Source organism: Larus michahellis, chromosome 7 (assembly GCF_964199755.1).
Source record: "Larus michahellis chromosome 7, bLarMic1.1, whole genome shotgun sequence".
NCBI lineage: Eukaryota > Metazoa > Chordata > Aves > Charadriiformes > Laridae > Larus > Larus michahellis.
The window spans coordinates 26,551,151-26,571,328 of NC_133902.1; the positions used below are offsets into that span (position 1 = coordinate 26,551,151).

At 39.8% G+C, this 20,178-nt stretch overlaps 1 protein-coding gene across 2 annotated transcripts in view; it reads right to left on the reverse strand.

Annotated features, from left to right (window-relative positions):
- HECW2 (HECT, C2 and WW domain containing E3 ubiquitin protein ligase 2) overlaps positions 1-20,178 on the reverse strand; it is a 174,120-nt gene that overhangs the window by 98,219 nt on the left and 55,723 nt on the right. For both annotated transcript variants that reach the window (XM_074593852.1, XM_074593853.1), the window contains exon 2: positions 15,797-16,137. In XM_074593852.1, the coding sequence (XP_074449953.1) occupies positions 15,797-16,088 (292 nt within the window). In that variant the 5' untranslated portion in view covers positions 16,089-16,137. The remainder of the gene's footprint in view (positions 1-15,796; positions 16,138-20,178) is intronic.

The following is a 20,178-nucleotide window of genomic DNA, read 5'->3' on the forward strand; positions in this document are numbered from 1 at the left end:
GGGGAACTTGCAGCTGCAACTCCTAATACAGACCACCATTTCACTCCTAAAGGTCATATTAAAAAGTTTATAAATCAAAGTATCAAACTACCATGGCCAATGCTCATGCTCCAACAAGAGAAATGTAGAAGTCGATTGTTCATGACTGCCAGTCAGGGACAAACACTGATGACAACTAGAAAACCAGAGGCAAAGACCTGCACCATCTTCCGACTCCTTCCCTTTGCAGGGTGGGGTCCAGAGGGGGCAACTTTTAGATAGAGCATCACAGTTGGATTTTTATTCCGCACCTGCATTTATCCGACTCTCATTGTTTTGAGACACTTTAGATACCAACAGGGTCGATCCCTTTGCAGTTAATCTGTGCTTTCTTCTCTCCGTTGTGATCTGCATGCATTCAGATTTTCCCCGGAGTGCCTAAAAAAGCTGACAGTATATGTCATCTGTTTGGAGATATGGTATTTAATGCTTTATTTCTGTGTAATACACTGAAGCAGGGCAAGCTAGCTAATTGCTGCTGCATCCAAGTTCAAAGTTCAGATCCAGATGTCAAACTTCTTAAAAATTCAGGATCATCTGGTTTTACTTTAGTTTGACTTATCAGAGAGAAAATCCAAAATCCCGATGTTTGATGCTGGCGTCCTCATTTCTGTCCCTGAGTTGCTGCGTAACTCTTGGGAAACAAAGAAAATCCCGAAGCCTTGCCTACCTACTGTGTAAGACATGTACGTTACTAAAATGGTGTCCTCTTACTTACTTTTAAACTAACTATGTAGGATTCCAGTCGGTCGCCAGCGGCGCGACTCAGCAAAGCCCTGTGCAGAGAAACTCCCTGCTGGGACTCCTGCAGCCCCGAAGGGAAGGAAGGAGGGAGGGCGGCCATGTCGTGGGCCTTTCCTCACAGGGCCAACGCGCCTGCTTTAGGTGATGGCAGGGGATGCAGGACGCCGTCAGAAAGGGCTCCCGAAATCAGAATGCAAATTGTTTGCCAGTGATGAAATAAGAAGTGAAGAACATCGCCTATGCAGCCTTCAGATTTCAGGGTGCTATTTTAAGAAAGCTTGGTAGTCCTCAACTCAGCATCTTTACATTACTCCTCTTAATTTACACTCAAGTTCAGGGACATCCTTAATTTTGCATTAGAGATTTCGCCTGTCACTTCCCTACCCGCACCTCTCTCGTGCTGATACCTGAAAACACACTCTACACTTCTAACTGCAAAGCTCAGGTGCTCTTTTGGGATATTTTCTCCCAAATCCTTTTGGAGCATGGAGTACATATAATAGATTTTCAGAGAATATCTGTAAACTAGTATCCACAGAACCATCAAGAGCTTCTACGATTTCGAATGCAGTATCCTCTATTCAGTAAGCAATTTATTTCAGGAGGTTGACTCATTTCCTTAAAGCTTTTTCAGCTATCTGTTGTGACTGAAAAAAATTCAGAAAATTTAGAAGTACTCAAGGAAATGAGCCAACACATCCTGGAAGAAATTCATCCAATACAGACACAATAAGATAAGTCAGTCTTAGATTTCTAAAGAAATGAGCAGGAGGAAGTTCTAAAAGAACCTGAAATATTTTCTGTGAAACAATGTTTGTTTCCCATCATCGTAACTCTCCTTATGCCCACTTTAAAAGCAACATACTATGGCTGATCAGGAAGGTATCACAGTTCTTGTTGGTTTTTTTCCCCTGCGGAGACAAAAAACCCTCCCTGAAATAGTTCGGTGATTCTCCACAATATTTAAACTAAAAATATTGCTGCCGTTATGCCTCATGAGACCTTTATTTCAGGTCTTTGGTGCTTACCCTCAGGGGCATAGAGTCCATGGTCAAACTATACATCCCAAGACGAAGCCTTTTCAGTGAGATGCGCAACGCATCACAGAACCACCTCATCACAGAGCTCTGGTGACCTGGGGGGTCATCACCCAGGGACAAGGAAGCAAAAAGTCCCAACCTTCAAGGGTCTCCAGCAAGGTAATCAAGTGCACTGTCTTGTAAAAGCTCAACTCTTTGAAAACAAAAGCAAAGAACCAGAAACTTTTCTACAGCCTTTCCAAAAACCATACATCACCACGGTTTCATGTTTCTGAATATCCGAAATCATGACAGGAACAAATGAAAAATCCATCTGCCAAACAATAAAGACTTCATGAAACAGTAGTTATTACAAATTGCTTTTGCCCTTTTCTGGATTCTTGCATACTTGTGAAGCACAAAGAGTGAAACTCAAGCATTCTGAGTATTCTCAGTCATTAAGTGAAAAAAGGCAATTTTTCGTTAAAACTTTTCTATGCCATTGTCTATTAGACACAAATTTAGCAACACGACAATGCTGAACAGATGCCTTTGGCCAGACGTTTACCAAGTGACGACATATGTCCATGTGCTGGGCTGGCAAAGGTGCCAAAGCCTCTTCTTTCGCTTGTAAGGCTCACTCCATATGCACATATAGCTTTTGGAAATGTTGCATGGTCCAGATGTGGTACTGAATCTCCCAGAACACATTAGCACCGCCAGCCAGTTCTGAGAGGGAATCAACACCACCCCACTCTTCAAGAAATGGTCAACTGGGGTTCTCACAATAGATGGAAACTGCACCCTGAGTTTGCAGCACAAAGTCACTCTTCAGACAGATTCCATCAAGACAATAAAATCTTTGTGCTTCCTTCTCCTTTTCTCCGTTACTCTTGACAGTTTTACAGTTTGTATCAGTGCCTGTTCAGTCTTTCCAGCTGATTGCCCTGGACTTCACTTTTCTATTTGATGACTTCTCTGTATCGGAATATCCCTTGTTCCCTGTCTATAATTTGTCATCTTTACCCTGTCTGGCAAACAAAGAGGTTTCCAAAACATACCATACCCCTGTGCAATCCATTAAGTCCTTCATCATACACAAGTTCTAAACATGCCAATCCCAACACCCAGAAATATTTCATTGTTTTAAAGCCTTTATCTCATACAGGAAAGCTGAGATCCAGCTGCTCTTCGAATGACGCAGTTTCACATTGCAGCTAATAGTTACAACCACGGGATGAGCAGACGGGCTGTGGAGGAGCAGCCTCACACTGCCTCCTGCCATGCTGCACCACACAAAACAGTCAGTTCGATGCACACTAAGTTAGATCAGCCAGCATCCAAAGGAAACCTATAACCAAATTAGACTCAACCCAAAATTACACTGAAAGTCAAGGGAGGTGGTGTTAGTTTTCTCTAGGGCAAGGCAAATTCAACTTCTTGATCATCTTAATGATTTTCCCAGAATCCTCCTAACCTTAACAGAAGAAATACAGTATAAAAATATGAGAAGGAGAAGTGACATCTGGAGAAAAACAGACAAACAAAAATCACACACTCAATGCAAGCCAATGTATCCCTAAAAAAATACCCTCAAAACAAACAAACAAAAACCCCAAATACTTTTTGCAGGTTACGTAGCTTATTAGCAGAAAGTTAATTTTCAGAATGAAATTGCTCAACATTTGCCCGAGCAAAAAGAGAACTGGAGTAATGCTAAGTGGTAATTCAGATCCTTGAATAGTGAGCAACCTCTAAAGAGCAAGTTTGTCCTGCTCCACTATTTTGAAATCAGTTACATTTAACAGGCTCTTCTCATCTTTAAAGAATCACAGTGCTCTGCTTTTAGCCAAATGCAGTTTTTAGAAGAATGTGCTTCATATCCAACTACCCAAACACAGCTTCAATTTATTCACAATAACCAGAGTTTCCGGTGAGTATGTATCAAGAAGATTACCAAGATGTTAGTAAATATTCTCGAGTACCAAATAACCTACCTCAAAGTAACTGGCAGTTCATGCCCTAGCTAAATGGAAGACTGTTTTCCACTGTAAATTAAGACGGTGTTTTATGACACAGTCCTGATGAATTATGTCTAATTGCATAGCAATCCTAAGTAAAAAGACATTATCCAAGCAATAGCATCTTACTAATCTATTCTTCATTACCTCTCACGCAGTAGATGCAGAAGAGTGAAAGAGGCAGTTGGAAGATTGCCCAGGATCTTTACAATCTACTCCAGCAGAAGTTAGAATTTTCAGGATAAGTTAAGTCCAGAGTAATGCACTGAGAATATAAACAGTTTTCCTGTAATAGCCACAAGAACTACTAACCTCCCTTCAACATCATTGTATCATATTCAGAGTAATGGAATGACTTTTTTTCTACATACATTGCCTAAATCTTTCTCTTCACACACATGCTTTATCAGCTTTGTAATGAGATGGATTATTTCTTCAGGGTTAAGATTTACCTCTTAAACAAAAAGGATATGGTTACTTCTCGTCTAAAATCTTTAAGTTCATGTCACAAAGATGAGAGCAGATGGAGCCGAACACTGCTTATGACAAGTACTAAATGGCTCTGCAGACTAAACTGGATGAGACCAAAGATATAAGAAACACAAGGGTCATGTGGCAATCCTTTAGAAGCAGTATCATTTTACCAGTGCCAAATATCAAAGCCAATAATATTAAAATCATCACTGTAAGTCAAAAAAGGAGATAAACATCTTGCTTATTTAATATTTTAGCATGGAATCTCAGAACTAAAAGGTCTCTCTTGCAGCATTAACATGCAGCAGCAAAAAAGGACCACAAAACTGGGTAGACTAACGAAGGCAAAGAAACTGTATTATTTGTGTAAATATCTTGAAAGCACCTACAGATAACAACATTTCCATTATTTCCTTTAAATTCCTAGCAGTAATTCCCTGTGACTCCGCAAGCAAAGAACAGAACCTAGAATTAGATGCAACTAGAAACAAAGGCTCGCCAACCCAGCTACTCCCAGCAATACAAGCAAACCCAGAGCATAAATAAGTGATGACAACAGGCGCACTCAGACTTGCACTCCTCTTACAGCAGCCTACAAATCACATCCCATCACACCCTCTCTGCTGGCGTCACCGCTGCACATTGCAGCTGAGCGGGTCCAGCGGGGAATTACTGCCAAAGAGAGAGTCCCTCTCACTCCCGGTTACACACTCCTGCGGGCTCCCTGCAGCTACCCCTGCTGCTCTCCCTCATCCCGTTCAAGACGCTAAACCAGCACGGAGCTGTTGGTACTCTTGGGAGAGCATATGCTCTGCCAGTTTAGCTCTGCTCAGCCAATGGCCAGTAAATAGAGCACTGAAGACAGTAATCTACACTAATCTGGAAAGCGGTAATTTTTATTTAACTGCTTGAGCAGGAGAGAAGCAGTGTACTCAATTAAGTGTGCTGTAATTAGGACTGCTTTTCAAAATTGAAATCTTATGTGCTAATGACTCAGAACCTCTCCCCAAATGGACAGCAAAAGTCATAAAGCTATTCACATCATTTGGTGAAATGCCACTGATGTTGGGTGGGTTGTCTTTGACTTTACTTGCTGAAAACAGATCACGGGTGTGGGGTTTTTTTTAAAGGAAACTGGACAAGGCACTTTTCATCTTATTGCTCAACTAATTTACAAGTTAAAGAATACATCAAAGAAAATGTTATTGCCTGTACATTAAATACTACTCCATCAATAACTCCTGAAATCTTATTCATTGTTGACTTTGGTAGATTGTTGCATCCTCATTCAGTATCTCGAAAGCAACTGCCTGACTGTAAGTCTACTAAAATTCAGAGATGCATTTATTTTGAAAAATTACTTGAACTGAATTTTCCCTCTCCCTGTAGGCTATCATCTGCTGAACTATGTCATGCATGAAACTCTATATACAAATTAAACTAGAGTGAACACAGAAAGATTTTTTTTTTTCCTTTTTTATGAGGTCATTACCGGATATTTATCTCAGTGACAACGGTATGTGCCTGCTATTTTGCTATAATGTTTTTCTACACATATTTTGTCTTACTAAGTCAAACCCATTTAGGCTTAACTGACTTCATATGCAGGAAAGCGCTTCCACATTTGATGGCAAAGATAAAGCATCGATTAAGGTCCTGATCTTGCATGACACTGAATGCCTTCAATTCTTTGTCCTCTTCATAGATGACACCTAGTAGGTCCAAGCTTTCAGTTTTAATCTGTTGAAAATGATCCTCAAGTGTGTCTCCACTCATGTGAAGCACATTTATGACCATCAGATAAAGTTTAAATTCTCAAGGTAGGAAGCGTTTCGTGGAGCATGAGAGTTCACACCACATCCAATAATGAAAACTTCTAATGGCAACTGAATAGCAACGGTCAGAGAATTATTGCCAGGGAAAAACAGAAACTGAATTTCTAATGACACTTTCTGTAAGAAAACTAGAAACCTGTACCCATCAAACCTTCTTCTGTGTACAGTTAAAGAGGGCTGGATGTTAATTAACAATGACATGCAAGAAGAGATCAAGCTGAAATCGAATTCTTAAATATGCCCTTTAAGAATAAATATTCTTTGTCTATTTCCCTTACGATCTGATTATCTACCTGCATAACTATGCAAGTTATTTTGAATATATTTCATAAATTTTCAAAATAAACTCCTTTACATTCACTTAACACAATATTCACTTCGCTTCTTTCAGGCAAAGTAACACATCTTTGTTCCTCTTTTCCTCTTCTCCTTACTACAGTACATGGAAAATGGCTATGTTATTTTTATGGAAATTGTAGGTTCATTTTTTGCATTACCACACACTGAGATATAAAGGATTAATTTATTCCCAAGGTTGGGACAGGAGTGAAAAGGGCAATGAATCTACTAATTTTTATAAACTTTCTAGGACTACTGACACATTAGTGATGAAACGAGTGATTAGTGACTCGGAATACAACTGAAGACTAAACAGTTTGACATTAACACTGAATGACTGCTAGACAAAGGAGGCAAGATCTCGTGATTAGAGTTTGACCAGACCTTGAAACAAAGCTCTGAAGCACGGGATTTGCTTGCCTGGGAATTGGCTGCCCACCAGAGTGACAGCAATGCAGTCCTGGATGCTGCTGGGCAAAGACACAAGAAACGCTGCCAAGGCAGGCGTCTGTGAGCTTTGTTTTTCCCAAAGAGTAAACGCCAGCGAAGCATAGTCAGTTTAACTGCACTCTTGCAGCATCTGCACCCCACGTCAGAACCTTTCTTATGCCAAAATGGCAAATGGTACAAGGGCTGGGTACGGCTCAGACCCAGCTGATAATTTTTCCATACCAGAGGAGCTCTAAAATGCTCAGGTCTGGCCATTCTCTGCATCTTTTTCTTCCTCAGGTGGCGTAAGTTGCAAGATACATCTTGATGAGCTTTCCTAGGAAAGGAGGCCGATCAAGATCAATATTGGTACTTTCAGTAACCTCCTCCAGTTATAATTTAAGAACCTGTGTATCCAATATCAGCATATATTAAAGGATTATATTAAACATATCCACCAATACAGTGTTAGTTTCAGAGTCCCAATATGCATGTTTCTCATCTTTTTAAGTGACACTGGTTTTAACTACATCAGTCACGTCCTTAACATACTCTATTTAATGTTCAGCTTATTACACTTCTCCATTAATTCAGATTCATACAGTCATTGATAAATACGTGCAGATGAAGGAGCCAAGAACTTCATTAAAAATTTACAGGAGGAATTCTAACACTGTGCATAATGCAAAACTAATCCATAATCTATTACTTACATGAAACAAATGAATAGATGAATTAATGCACCTACTTTTTCAACCCAGTTGCCAGTGATTTGGAATAACTGTTTTTCCCAAATTATTTTGAAAATACTGTATGGCATGTTGATTTGATGACAGAAAACAGCTCAGCAAATGTCTTAAAAAAATAAAATGAAAGCCAACCTCCTTCAAACAAATAAAACCCCAAGCTAACACAAGGCAGTTTTATGGTAAAAGGGAATATTATGAATTCAGAAATGTATATTGCTTTCCATTATCCAGTGTTTGTATTTGCCATCTTCCCATCTGCTGGAACAGCCACTTAAATCAAAAAGGCAGGGTGGGGAGACTGCTGCTTTCTATCCAAAGGATTATAAGTGTTGTCATGCCAAAACCTCTTGCAGTGGAAAGATACTGACAACACAGCTGAAAGTGTCCTCCCTGCAGCTACGTTTGTCTAGTTTTCAGGTCAGGGGTATCTCAAAAACTTTAAAAACACAATTAACTGAAAAGTTTGGATGTTCTGGCAACACTTTCTCTGTCACAGCCTGAACTTCTTCCAGACATAAATATCATCCTACAAGATTTTATAGCAGGGAAGTAATTCTTTTCTTCTTACAACAAATACAATTAATGTATTTTAACGTAGTGAGGGTATCTTTTAAGGTATCTGCTGCATGCAGAGAAAATACATAGAGAAAGTACTTTCTATTCATGTCTTCTAACTTTTGTAGTAAAGAGAAGGTATTATCCTGCCTATACACTGATTCTTGAGCAAAATTTATTAGCTCACAACTGAGGAGGAGGAACACCAAATTCTGCGCTGGGGAAAAAGTAGCTTTCCATATGGGTTAGGATCCAGGAAGAAAGGAAAGAGTAAGATTGAAATGCAGTACCTGGAGGGTAAGCTTCTGAAGACCCTCGGTTTGTTACAGATTTTTTTTTTTTTTTAAATTGCTGTAAATCTCACCACATATGATTTTAGGATACAATTCCAATACTAGAGTGCCTTCATCTTTCATTAGCCCACTCAAGAGGTGGCCTTTTCCTAAATAGTACTAAGTCACCAGCAAATGAGGTATTTCAAGGCAGCTTTTTCTACACACTTTTGTTTATCACAAATATCAGCATCAGACAGACACAGACTAGCGCCAATCCCAGATGCATGCCAACATAAATTCAGGTTCTCTCCTGTAATCCTACTTAGTGCAGACTATGAATTTTGCTTTGTTATATGTATTATTTACACATAGGTCTCCAGAGGGTGTTTCACCAACATCTCAACACACACAGGTATGGCTCTTCCAGAGCTTCAGAGCCATAGCTACTCCTTTTGCTTATCTTTTGAAGATAAAAAAACCACCACGGTGCTTAGATATTCAGATGATATCATAAAAAAAAAAAAAAAAAACAAAACAAAAACAAACAACCAAAACCAAAATCCCCAATGGTTGATAACAAACGGTGCAACACCAGCCTCGTGGAAGGCTCAGCCAAAGACTACCGTGAAGCCAGCTGGGTAAAGACCAACTCTTCTACATAGGAAGTCAAGCCCATGGCTTGCAGACATTAGCAGCAGCCAAAATGAGGAGTAACCACAAATTAGTAGTATTATGCCTGGTAACTAGTCAATAGACATTAACAGTACTGCTCAGATTTTAAAGTACAGAAAAGTACTCATATTGCTAAAACAGGAAGGAAAAAAAATAATCAAGTGAATAATCAGGCTTTTCTGAAAGATAATAAAGTTACTACTTTGTATGTTTTCTATAATGGAAACCAGAGAAGTCTTCTGGGAATAAAGTATCTTAACATTTTATAATCTCTCTGTCTAATGTAAGCCACTATTTTAAGTGTATTAAAGACAGTTTATGTGAAAGCTTTTTTCTTTTTAATCTTGTCTGACCTGAAATGGAAAGGCTCCGAACTCCATTAACCTAGGAAGCTTAGCATAAACCTACATCCTATCTGAATTGCCCTATATAACTTTGCATCAGTTTTCTTTTGTTGCTGTTGTTTTGATTTTTGGTTTGTTTTTATAATGCTATTGTGGATCCATGCTGTAGGTATAACAAAAAGCCAAGCAGCCTGTGAAAAGCAGCTAATGGAAATAAATATAATGACCTTTGATAACCAGCATTTTAAATGTGCTAAGGATCTCCAGAATAAGGGCATGCATCTCATAAATAGGACTCTGTAAATTAGGACAAAAATAGGCCAACCTGGGCAATTTGGCCATGGGAGTTAATCTATTTAAACAAAAGTAGGGTTTGCCTCTCTCTCCTGACTTTTTATTCTTTATTTTGTACTTTCTGATTTCTTTAAATATGAGACTTCATGGCAACCCGTAAAACTCCTCAAGATTCCGCATTCCTCAGCATCCCACAAGCAGTAGAGAGTCCACCTGCTCATCTTCAACAGTTCCCACTTCCCAAGGAAGCCCTGGTACCCTGTTGCAAGTACCCTGGTACACAGTAACAAGAAAACTGGGATGTCTTATAGACCCTTTGAACTGAATATCCATCCATTTCTCTTCTTTGATTCCAGCTGGGTCCAATACTTTTCCCAGCCTTACTCACTACAGGACTCCAGAGCCTGTTCACTCTTGCCATAGCAAGATTCAGATTCCTCTTAATTAGACAAAAAAATCACTGTAAAACTCTAGTACCTTAAATATTGCTCGGAACAAACACTTTTAAAACAACACATGTAAAGAGCAAAAGCTGGGTCAGTACTGGACAAGAAAACTTCATGGGTCTAACAGGATGCAAAACCTGTTTGTTTGTTAAATTCTGTAGTCTTCTACCACTTCAAAAGATGAAGGTTTTTAGACTAAATCCAAGTTTAGCTCTTAAAAAAAAAAAAAAAAAAAAAAAAGAAATTAAGACAATGGACCTCTTCCTTCCTTCTCACTAGGACAGAAGGACTGAAAATTTACCTTTACTCTTCACAGTAAGCACAGGTACAATACCTCTACTAAAAAGCCCCCGCTCGGAATATCATCACACCTCTTCACTCTCAAGTGACAGTCCTTATAACCGGTCCTGAAGCAGAAATGAAAAGCCCATCCTAGGCAAAGCTTAAAGCTGAATTCAAAATGATAAGTCTGTATTTCAGATTTGACAATTTTACATTTCATGCAACGCTACTCAATTTACCTGAAGAAGAGCTAAAACTCATAAATAACATCATAAATAACATTTCTCCCTTGCATGTAGTCTCACTGGGACGCTTTTCTGTGCTTTTATAGATATGTTATCCACATTCTTCATGCATTTCGCCTCTGCAGCTAGAAGCCTGCCTCAATAAAACTTGATGGACAAGACTGTTCAAGAAGTGCTACTGACACTGTAAAGAGTTCAGACAGTACAAAACCAGAAATAGTCAGGAAAAAGGATGTTTGCCTTCACAGAATACACTGTGTCCCTCACATACACTTTTCTTTTGGTAATCCTTAGAAACACACCAGAAAAGAAAAACACCCTTTGTACAAAGCAGTCCCTCAACAAGAAAACAGATCACATTTTAGCGGTACACAGTGATGAAACCGAGGAAGATACAGATAGGGTACTAAAACTAGGAAACGTGCACATGTATCTAAAAACATTCCTTAAGATACAAAGTTCTAGAAAATCTGAACATGAATTTAGTGATGTAGAACTATTTAGAATTTTTCACAGTTAGCTTCAATTTCTTGCGTTTAAAAATGAAAGACCAAGAGTTACTAAAGTAACTGCAGAGGATTATCCTCCTCTTTTTTTTTTTTTTTTTCCTTTAAACAGAAGCCTGGAAAAAAATCCACATGCACTTAAAAAAAAAAAAATTACCAGTCCTTCAGAACAAGATGATTCTGTGGTTCTCCCCTTAGGCTTTTCTCTTTTTAAAAAGATAACACCTATTTTCATAACCATTTAGCAAGCCAAAGATTTCACTGAAGTTGTACCGCACTAGAAAAAGCTCCATCTACTGTCCCCTAGCGTAAGCCCATCATCTGCAAACCACCTATAGTAAAGGCAGTGACGCTAATCAGTGACAGTCTTGTGACCAACTGCACCACGCGACGCCGGGGTGAATGTGTACAGTGGTTTTGTAGTCAGTCTCATAAAAAGAAAAGGCTGTAATAAGTTTGGTGGGATTCCTAATGAGCCACTTCAATTTTAACCAGGCAGTAAAACCACACTCAGAAGCACAGAAATGCTTCCTCATGATGGAAAACTAATGAGAGAGCGCTAATTGAATAAATTAATGAATGAAGAGGCAAGACAGTTTCACAGTGAGTCATTTTCAATTCCTTTTATAATGGATGTATTCTACGAAATTAATTTGAAGTGAAAATGTACCTGGCTTGCCTCAGACCTTTGCCAGTTCTCTCTGTACTAATGCCTGAGCTCAGAACGACGCTTGTTTTCAGGATTTCACCTTCTCTTCCTTTACAGAATTAAGGAACCACTTCTACCCCCCCTCAAAACATTGCTCCAGCTTTCATGACAGTTAGTTGTACAACCAACATTTTAAAAAAAAGCCACAGGACTCCGCTTTTGGTTATGCAGTGCATTTTTTTAAAGACGACCAAAATATTTGCCTTTTTCTAGCTCCTTGAAAAAAGGTGCTTTACTACAAGACGTGGGGGAACACTGGAGGTAACAGCACTAGGCTGGCACAGCCCCAGCGCTATCTTTTCTTAGTGTCCACACACAATGTCCACTGCGTTCAGGAGGCAGTGCCAGAGGAAAACAGTTTTCTAAGTGAGATGGTTTTCATTTTAAAGAAAGAACATGATGGATAACCTCCAGCAACTACGTTGAATATTACTAATGTGTTCAAGAACGGAGCTGTTATTATTAAGTATATTTACCCACAAACATCCCTCTCCTAGAGAAAATAAGAAGTGTGTCCTCAACTTAGAATCACAGAATAGTTTGGGTTGGAAGGGACCTTTAGAGGTCATCTAGTCCAACCACCCTGCAGTAAGCAGGGACATCTTCAACTAGATCAGGTTGCTCACAGCCCCATCCAACCAAACCTTGAATGTTTCCAGGGATGGCGCATATCCCGTATCTCTGGGCAACCTGTTCCAGTGTTTCACCGCCCTCATTGTAAAAAATTTCTTCCTTATATCTAGTCTGAATCCACCCTCTTTTAGTTTAAAACCATTACCCCTTGTCCTATCACAACAGGCCCTGCTAAAATGTTTGTCCCCATCTTTCTCGTAAGTTGCCTTTAAGTACTGAAAGGCCACAGTAAGGTCTCCCCGGAGCCTTCTCTTCTCCAGGCTGAACAACCCCGACTCTCTCAGCCCGTCCTCATAGCAGAGGTGCTCCAGCCCTCTGATCATTTTTGTGTCCTTCCTCTGGACTCGCTCCAACAGGTCCATGTCCTTCTTGTGCTGAGGGGCTCCAGAGCTGGACGCAGTACTCCAGGTGGGGTCTCACCAGAGCGGAGTAGAGGGGCAGAATCACCTCCCTTGACCTGCTGGTCATGCTGCTTTTGATGCAACTCAGGATATAGTTGGCTTTCTGGGCTGTGAAAGCACATTGACGGCTCATGTCCAGCTTTTCATCCAACAGTACCCCCCAGGTCCTTCTCACGGCTGCTCTCAATCCCTTCATCCCCCAGCCTATATTGATACTGGGGTTTGCCCTGACCCAGCTGCAGGACCTTGCACTTGGCCCTGTTGAACCTCATGATGTTCACACAGGCCCACTTCTTGGGCTTGTCCAGGTCCCTCTGGATGCATCCCGTCCCTCAGGTGTGTCAAGCCCACCACTCAGCTTGTTGTCATCTGGAAACGTCCTGAGGGTGCACTCGATCTCACTGCCTATGTCACTGATGAAGATATTAAACAGTACTGGTCCCAATGTGGACCCCTGAGGGATACCACTTGTCACCCATCTTCACCTGGATATCAAGCCGTTGACCACTACCCTCTGGATGCGACCGAACTTCCAAAGGAGTAAGAGGGTACTTCACAGCAATTATTACAAGGGACTGAAAATCCTGGATTATACCCTGTGGGATTTAATTTACCTTAGTTATGTCTATAAAAGTTACGCAAATTACGAGTTTTTAGATCGTACTCTTACAATTTTTATCATTTTTTATTTGTAAAAGATGCTAGATACTTCAAAGAGCTTATCAAAAAACCTAAATCAAAGACAGACAGGCGTGCCTATCAGGCTGAATACATCCTTACCTCTCTGTTGTAAAAAATGTGCAATTCCGTCATTCAGAATGATAAAACCACAAGTCTTAAAGGAAAGACTCTGCTCTGATCTATTTTAAATCAGTAACAAAACTCTCACCAGCACTGATGGATTTCAAGTGGCAGCGGAGACAAAAGCTGAGTTCCTGGACCTTTCACCATTTAACAAGAAAACAGGAAACCCAACATAGTCAAACACTCTGGTATTACACAGTAGCATGATAGGGGTTTAGGCCCAGGAAGGCATAAATTTGGCTGTTCCTTATAGGATTCTTACCTTGTGGTAACTTAACATTGTTTTGTACTTTAGGAGCTCAACAGACTGAAAGTAGAAATATTTTTAATCATTAATGTAGGACAAAAATCACTTACAGCCTACAATAAGAACCAAGGAGAATTTTACAGAAAGATGCTGTACTTCAGCACCTTGAATACCAACCCTAAAGTGCTGTGAACCATGAAAAAACAAACAGGAAGGGATGTCAAACCTTTATTCAGATGAAGATCTCAGTGTATTTAAATGAGAACGTTTAAGCTCCATTTAGCAGTCTGCATTTTACAGCACAGATCATACTTCAGTTGCTAATGCTGTTGGGAAGATTCATTTCTGTTTATTATGGAGACCCTTCATTTAGGTGGCTTAAATGTTAGCACATATTCACAGTTCATCCCTGGAGACACTGCACCTCATGCAGCAACTCCAGTACAGCTTTTGTAACCAGGTAAGCGCTGGAACCGCACAAGTCAATACTGTCCAGTTTGTGGAACTGCAGTAATGGTGGGAAAATATATCAGACAAAAAAAAAAAAAGAGAAAAAAAAAGAAAGAGAGAACTGGAAGCACCATCTACACAGCACGTAACATTAAGTGATGCAGAGATGGAACATCTTGAGAAAAAGCTGGCACAGCAAACATCTCTCCAAAATCCTGCTGAGACCGATTTCATTGCACCAAGCTTACTTCTAAGTACAGACAAAATTCCAGTGGTCAGACCCACTTCCACCAGTTTCTGCCGTACAGGTTGAATTGGCAGTTCCTTTCTACATGAGTAATTAGGTTCAGAGAAGCAGTGCAATTTGGAAACAAATCAACTGATGCGTCCCACTTACTGAGCACTGGTTAAATTCAAAGGGTAATTTTAGTGCACGCGAACTGGATTCCTTGAGAAGACAACTAAACCCCATGTGCCACTACAGCTACCTGCTAGCTACACTCTAGTTCTTAGCGGGGACATAAAGATTGTCCTTCGGCCAGCTCTAAACCACACACACAGCAGGGATGTTTGGATCTAGGGACCTGATTAAAGATAATACAATGGAAATTCCCAACCCAAATATGCTGCTGATGGTAGAGTCTCAGCACCAACTGCTCTGACCTACTGATCCACTCCTTTTGAGACACATTATTTGCTAATGCACACACTGCCCACAGGCCCTGGCACGCCAGCCTAGAGCTCTTTCCAGCTCCCTCCTATGAAATATCCTGAACGGCACAAAAAAGCACATAAAATAATCTCTTTAGAGGATTTCCTTCTACAAGAATTCTTCATAAATAGAAATGCTCGCTCCTTCAGAATTGAAGTACAATTTCAGTTCTACAAAATCAATGACATACAAAATACCTTTTCACAAATGTTAAGAATTTACTTGTCAAAAAAACTGTATAAACATTGGACAGTAAGCATGTGAAGTTACATGATGAATACCGTACTCCAAATTTTCCGATCTATAAGCCAGCCACCAGCAAACTGTATGCACATTTGTTGTTTAAGAAGAATGCATTTCATCTTCTAGCAAGTCATTGTGGAACCAGATCTACATTAATTAGAATCATGTTTTTACACAGTTCACTGCACTGAGAAAGGCAAAGAGAAATCCAAGGTACTTTTCTGCAGTCTTACTTCAACTTTATCTTTAGATTAATTACGTAGTGTGCCAGAACAGGTATCGGAAAAGCAAGAAACTCACAGAAATAGTCCAGCGTGGCTCTGACTTACCTATGTGATAAAGTCCTATCCAGTCAGTCGGGTCTACTTCTTCCTTAATATCCCAGAAGATGATGAGGTTCTGAGATTGCCCCAAGGTGTACTCATACATACTGGCTGTCAAACTAGACCTGCTATCCGAGGTCACTAAATCAGTGTCGCTGTTGGCACGCTGCAAGTTCATGTTCTCAGCCATGGTGCCCTGAGATGCCAAACTCTGGAGATTCTCTGGGCTCAGAGTATACCGTAGCTGTGGGTTGCGACGTCGCACAAAAAGCAGATGTTCTCGGGCTGAACTGGCCATCTCTTCTCCACTTCTGTCAATTTACGTGAAAAAGTTGTTGTTCGAAGATCTACCATGGGGAAGAAAAAAAGAAAGTGTTAAAATGAGGCAGCAAGTTACACAAAAATCTTCCTACAGAAGCCTAAAATGGACTGAGTAAAATGTTTTACTTCATTGCTTTACCACTGCAGCCACCTGAGTGTCTGTACATTAAAAAAAAAAAAAGAAAAAAGCATGAATCACTTCCAACAAAACTCAGAGTTAACCACATACCATGAAATAACATTTATAAGCCAGAAAGCAACAGAAAGCAAGACATCCAAGTCCATCTATCAAGCAAGAACAGCCACAGTAACAAAGCTAATTTAAGTCTGGCAGTAGTCTAAAGAGTGAAGAGATAATGAACTCATCTTCCACCAACAAAATCAGTATATGAGGTACTTTCACTTACATACGTTAGTTGCCAACAATACTCTCTATGCACTGTATGTTCAGAATTAGTATCATTGTTGAAGATATTAATAAGGTTGGAAATATTTCATTAGAAATGTGGTATCACAGATTTATGCTACTATAAAATAATTTTGTAAGGATTTTATTTTTTAAGATACAAAGCATAGCTTCTGAGAGTCTCTATATCATACAAACCCATGTCAGACCATTGACTGGGGTACCTCAGACTACAGGTATATATTCAATTAGCCCATGACAGTTTACCTGTGCAGTCAGATTTTGTTGTTCTTTTCCATACATCAGAAAACAGAGGCCTTATAAATTTAACAGCTTTCCTCTAGCCCTGAGGAGACACTAGAAAGTCTTTACAGCAATGGTCATGCCAATGTCATCACACTATACCTTCAGAAACAGAACTTGCATCTCATTATCCATAGCTACTAAAAGTACCATCATTTGAAAATAAGCCCTCACGTTACTCACAAGTTGAGATAAATCATCAGAAAGGAAAGACAAGAATAGCAAAATAGAAAAAGAGAGGGAACAGCTTACAGGAGAATTGGAGATGGGGAACCTCTTGCAATTGAAGGTATTTGAAAATTTCCTTATCTAGGCTAAGTGACTTTGACCAAAGCTGTTTGGCTTTTTCAAAGCTATAGTTTATATCAACTCATTCTTTCTTTATTTTATAGAGGAAACAAAACAGTGCTCATCTGGCAGAACCATTTGCTTTCAGAAGAAACTGAATATTTTGGTAATGTGTTTTTCAGTGAAAACTGTGAAACTGATCTTCCATACTATATTCACCTGGAAGAGGAATCATGTATTTCCTCCAAAGTCAAAGCAAACCAAAGCAGTCCTCCTGCCCAGTAGTAACTCCAGAGCTCACTGGGAAGAAATTGTGTCCTGGGCTCCTTACACTCTTCATACTAATTGAAAATATTATTACAACTTTTCTGGCCAGATTGCAACTTAATCAGTGACAACATCATTTGTTCCACTACAGTATCTTCTGTGAGGGATGTATACTGCGGGAAAGACCTCCTTATTTTTACGTATACAAATAACCACATATAAGAAAAATATGCCCATGTACGCATATAAAAAAGGCAAATAAGAGGTACCTGTATATTATTCTTGGGCTTTCTTCTTCATGTCATAGCCTTTGGCTATCATAATGCAGACACATTTGTTCTCTTAAAATAACCTAAGCATTGTCAGACAGTGCTGACTGTCACCTGCTATAACGCTTCTTGTTTCAAGCAAGGAAGCCTGTAATGCAGAATTAGGTAGAGCCCACAAGAAGCGAATAGATTGGTTGGCCACTTCCATAGTATTATAATTGTAATTAGAGCTACAGTACACTACCACTATCAATCAAATGTTTGACAACTGGTTTATTAAACAGAAACCTCTGCCTCTAGAGGTCAAAAGACATTTAATTATTAAAAAGAAAAAACAAGTAGAGCACTTGGAGATCCTAAGAATGTGATTAAGAAAAAATAATTTAAAAAAAAAAAATGGGGGGCATTTTCCTATTTTGAGGGTTTTCTTTTCCTATTCATCCCTCTTTTCCCATATGACCCATCTTCAAAAACTGCCTCTTGCCTTCACATCTATTTCTTACCACTCATCTTCAATTTTCAGTTTAATAACATTTCAGTGTATGCTCTCTTCCAATGTATCACAAATTCTTCTGCTATTTTTCAGCTTTTCTTAAATTCAAGATGTTTTGAAATATTAAGAACCAACAAAGGGGAAAAATAAAGTTCAACCCATCCAGTCGTATGCAGTTCATCACACACGGCACACGGTTCGGCATCAAATATTACAGAAAAGGAAAGAAACAAAAATTCAGTTTGATAATTCCACATATAGGGAAGTAACATGGAGATTACCATATTTACTTCACAAAGTACGCGACACAGTCTTTCCTGACATGAGCAATGTTTTGGCTCCATAAACAAAAGATTTTATTTTTGGTGCTGGACGTCAGCGGGGTTCACTAACTCCTTCTCTGTCATGTTCCTACACACTCTGCCTCTGACACCAGTGTCACTGACAAAAGGGAAACTTGGGTAAAAAGGGCCTTCTTAAATGAGAGCCAGGTAAGTTAGTATCTTGCTTCTCTATACGGAGTATTATTTGCCAGATCTGAAAATCCTGGATGACTTTGAGACCAGACAGGTAAATAAGAAATAGCCACCAACTTCCCCACAAGCCAGTGAAACATGCAGGGATCAGCCAGTTGCTGCGATCCCCCCACCTTTTTTTTTTTTATCCCCCTTCTTTTTTACTTTGTGATCTGGGCAGCGGCACACGCCAACAGTTAATTTTTCAATGTCACAGCGAAGAGCCCCGATTTGCACCTGAGCCTGCCCACCACAGCACGCGCATACACCTGCCTGGGTACCACCGCCCCCCGCACCGGGAGATCAGGCGAGATTAATTAACAGACTGACAGCGCACTAGCAAGTTAATTTTCTTCTGTCCCACAACGAGAGATTTATGTAATTTTGTACTGTTGTATACAGTGGTTTTACGGCAGTAACATCACTGCAGAATAAGCATCATGCAGGAGGATTACAAGTTAAAGACAAAGTTTCAATAGGAGGGATGAAAAAATTTCCTTCAGCTGCAGAGCCACACGCTGTACCCGGGGCAGGACTGGCATTTGTTGGAACATATTGAAAACTTGTATGTGGCAGATGGACAAATTCATCCATGTTTAAGGACACACGAGAACTAACTTGTGCTAGCTAGGACTATCCCACAGTTTGAGAGATGAGAACAGCCTGAGAAAAACATTAACTCCTTTGCAACAGTCCATTTTCTTAAGTCCTAATTGATATCACTCTGGTGAATCACAGATATAACTACAGTTTCTTAATGTAAAGTAAACCACAGATGTAAATGCTGGGTAACTTCTCTGATCCTACTCATAAATCCAACTGTCTTAAAGTCATGATTTAAACAATGATCCCAACAAATGACATAAAGCAACTGAAATAAATTTGCAATGAACACGTTAAAGTCACAAGGAAATGAGCTCTTATTATGGAAAAAATACCTCCAAAAATGCAGGACTTGTACGATTTTAGAGTATTGACTAAATTCAGTGAAAGAAGTCGTAAAGCGGCCCTAGTGTCAGACAGCACTCTGCTACGTAGCACCTCACAGTAACCTGGGAGGTTAATTAAGGAGATTTGTAAAGATAGAAATATGACACTCATATTGTAAAAGGGGAAAAGGTGATTGCCATAAAACCGAGGAGTGATGGAAGGGAAAACAGGAGCCACTACTTTAATTATTCACGCTCTGAAAATTCAGTCTGAAGATGGGATGAAAACCTTACACAGTACCTTCCTGCCTACAAAAGGAACTGCTTAGCTGGCATTTGGTTAACAATTCCCAATGTCTGTCATTAATAACATAACTAACAGTACACTAACATATATATCCTACCAGAGACTGAAAATAAGAATCATCCTCCCACCTTCAATTCCTGCTAAGCGCCACTAACAGCATTGGCACCCAGACTATGCTGTAAAGACGATACCCTCTATTAGCTGTGTGCGCCTTCCCTGCCATGAAGCTTTGGCTAATCAGGCTGAATGTGATCAGAGCAGCAATTTCGCTAAGCATCAGACCAAGCTGG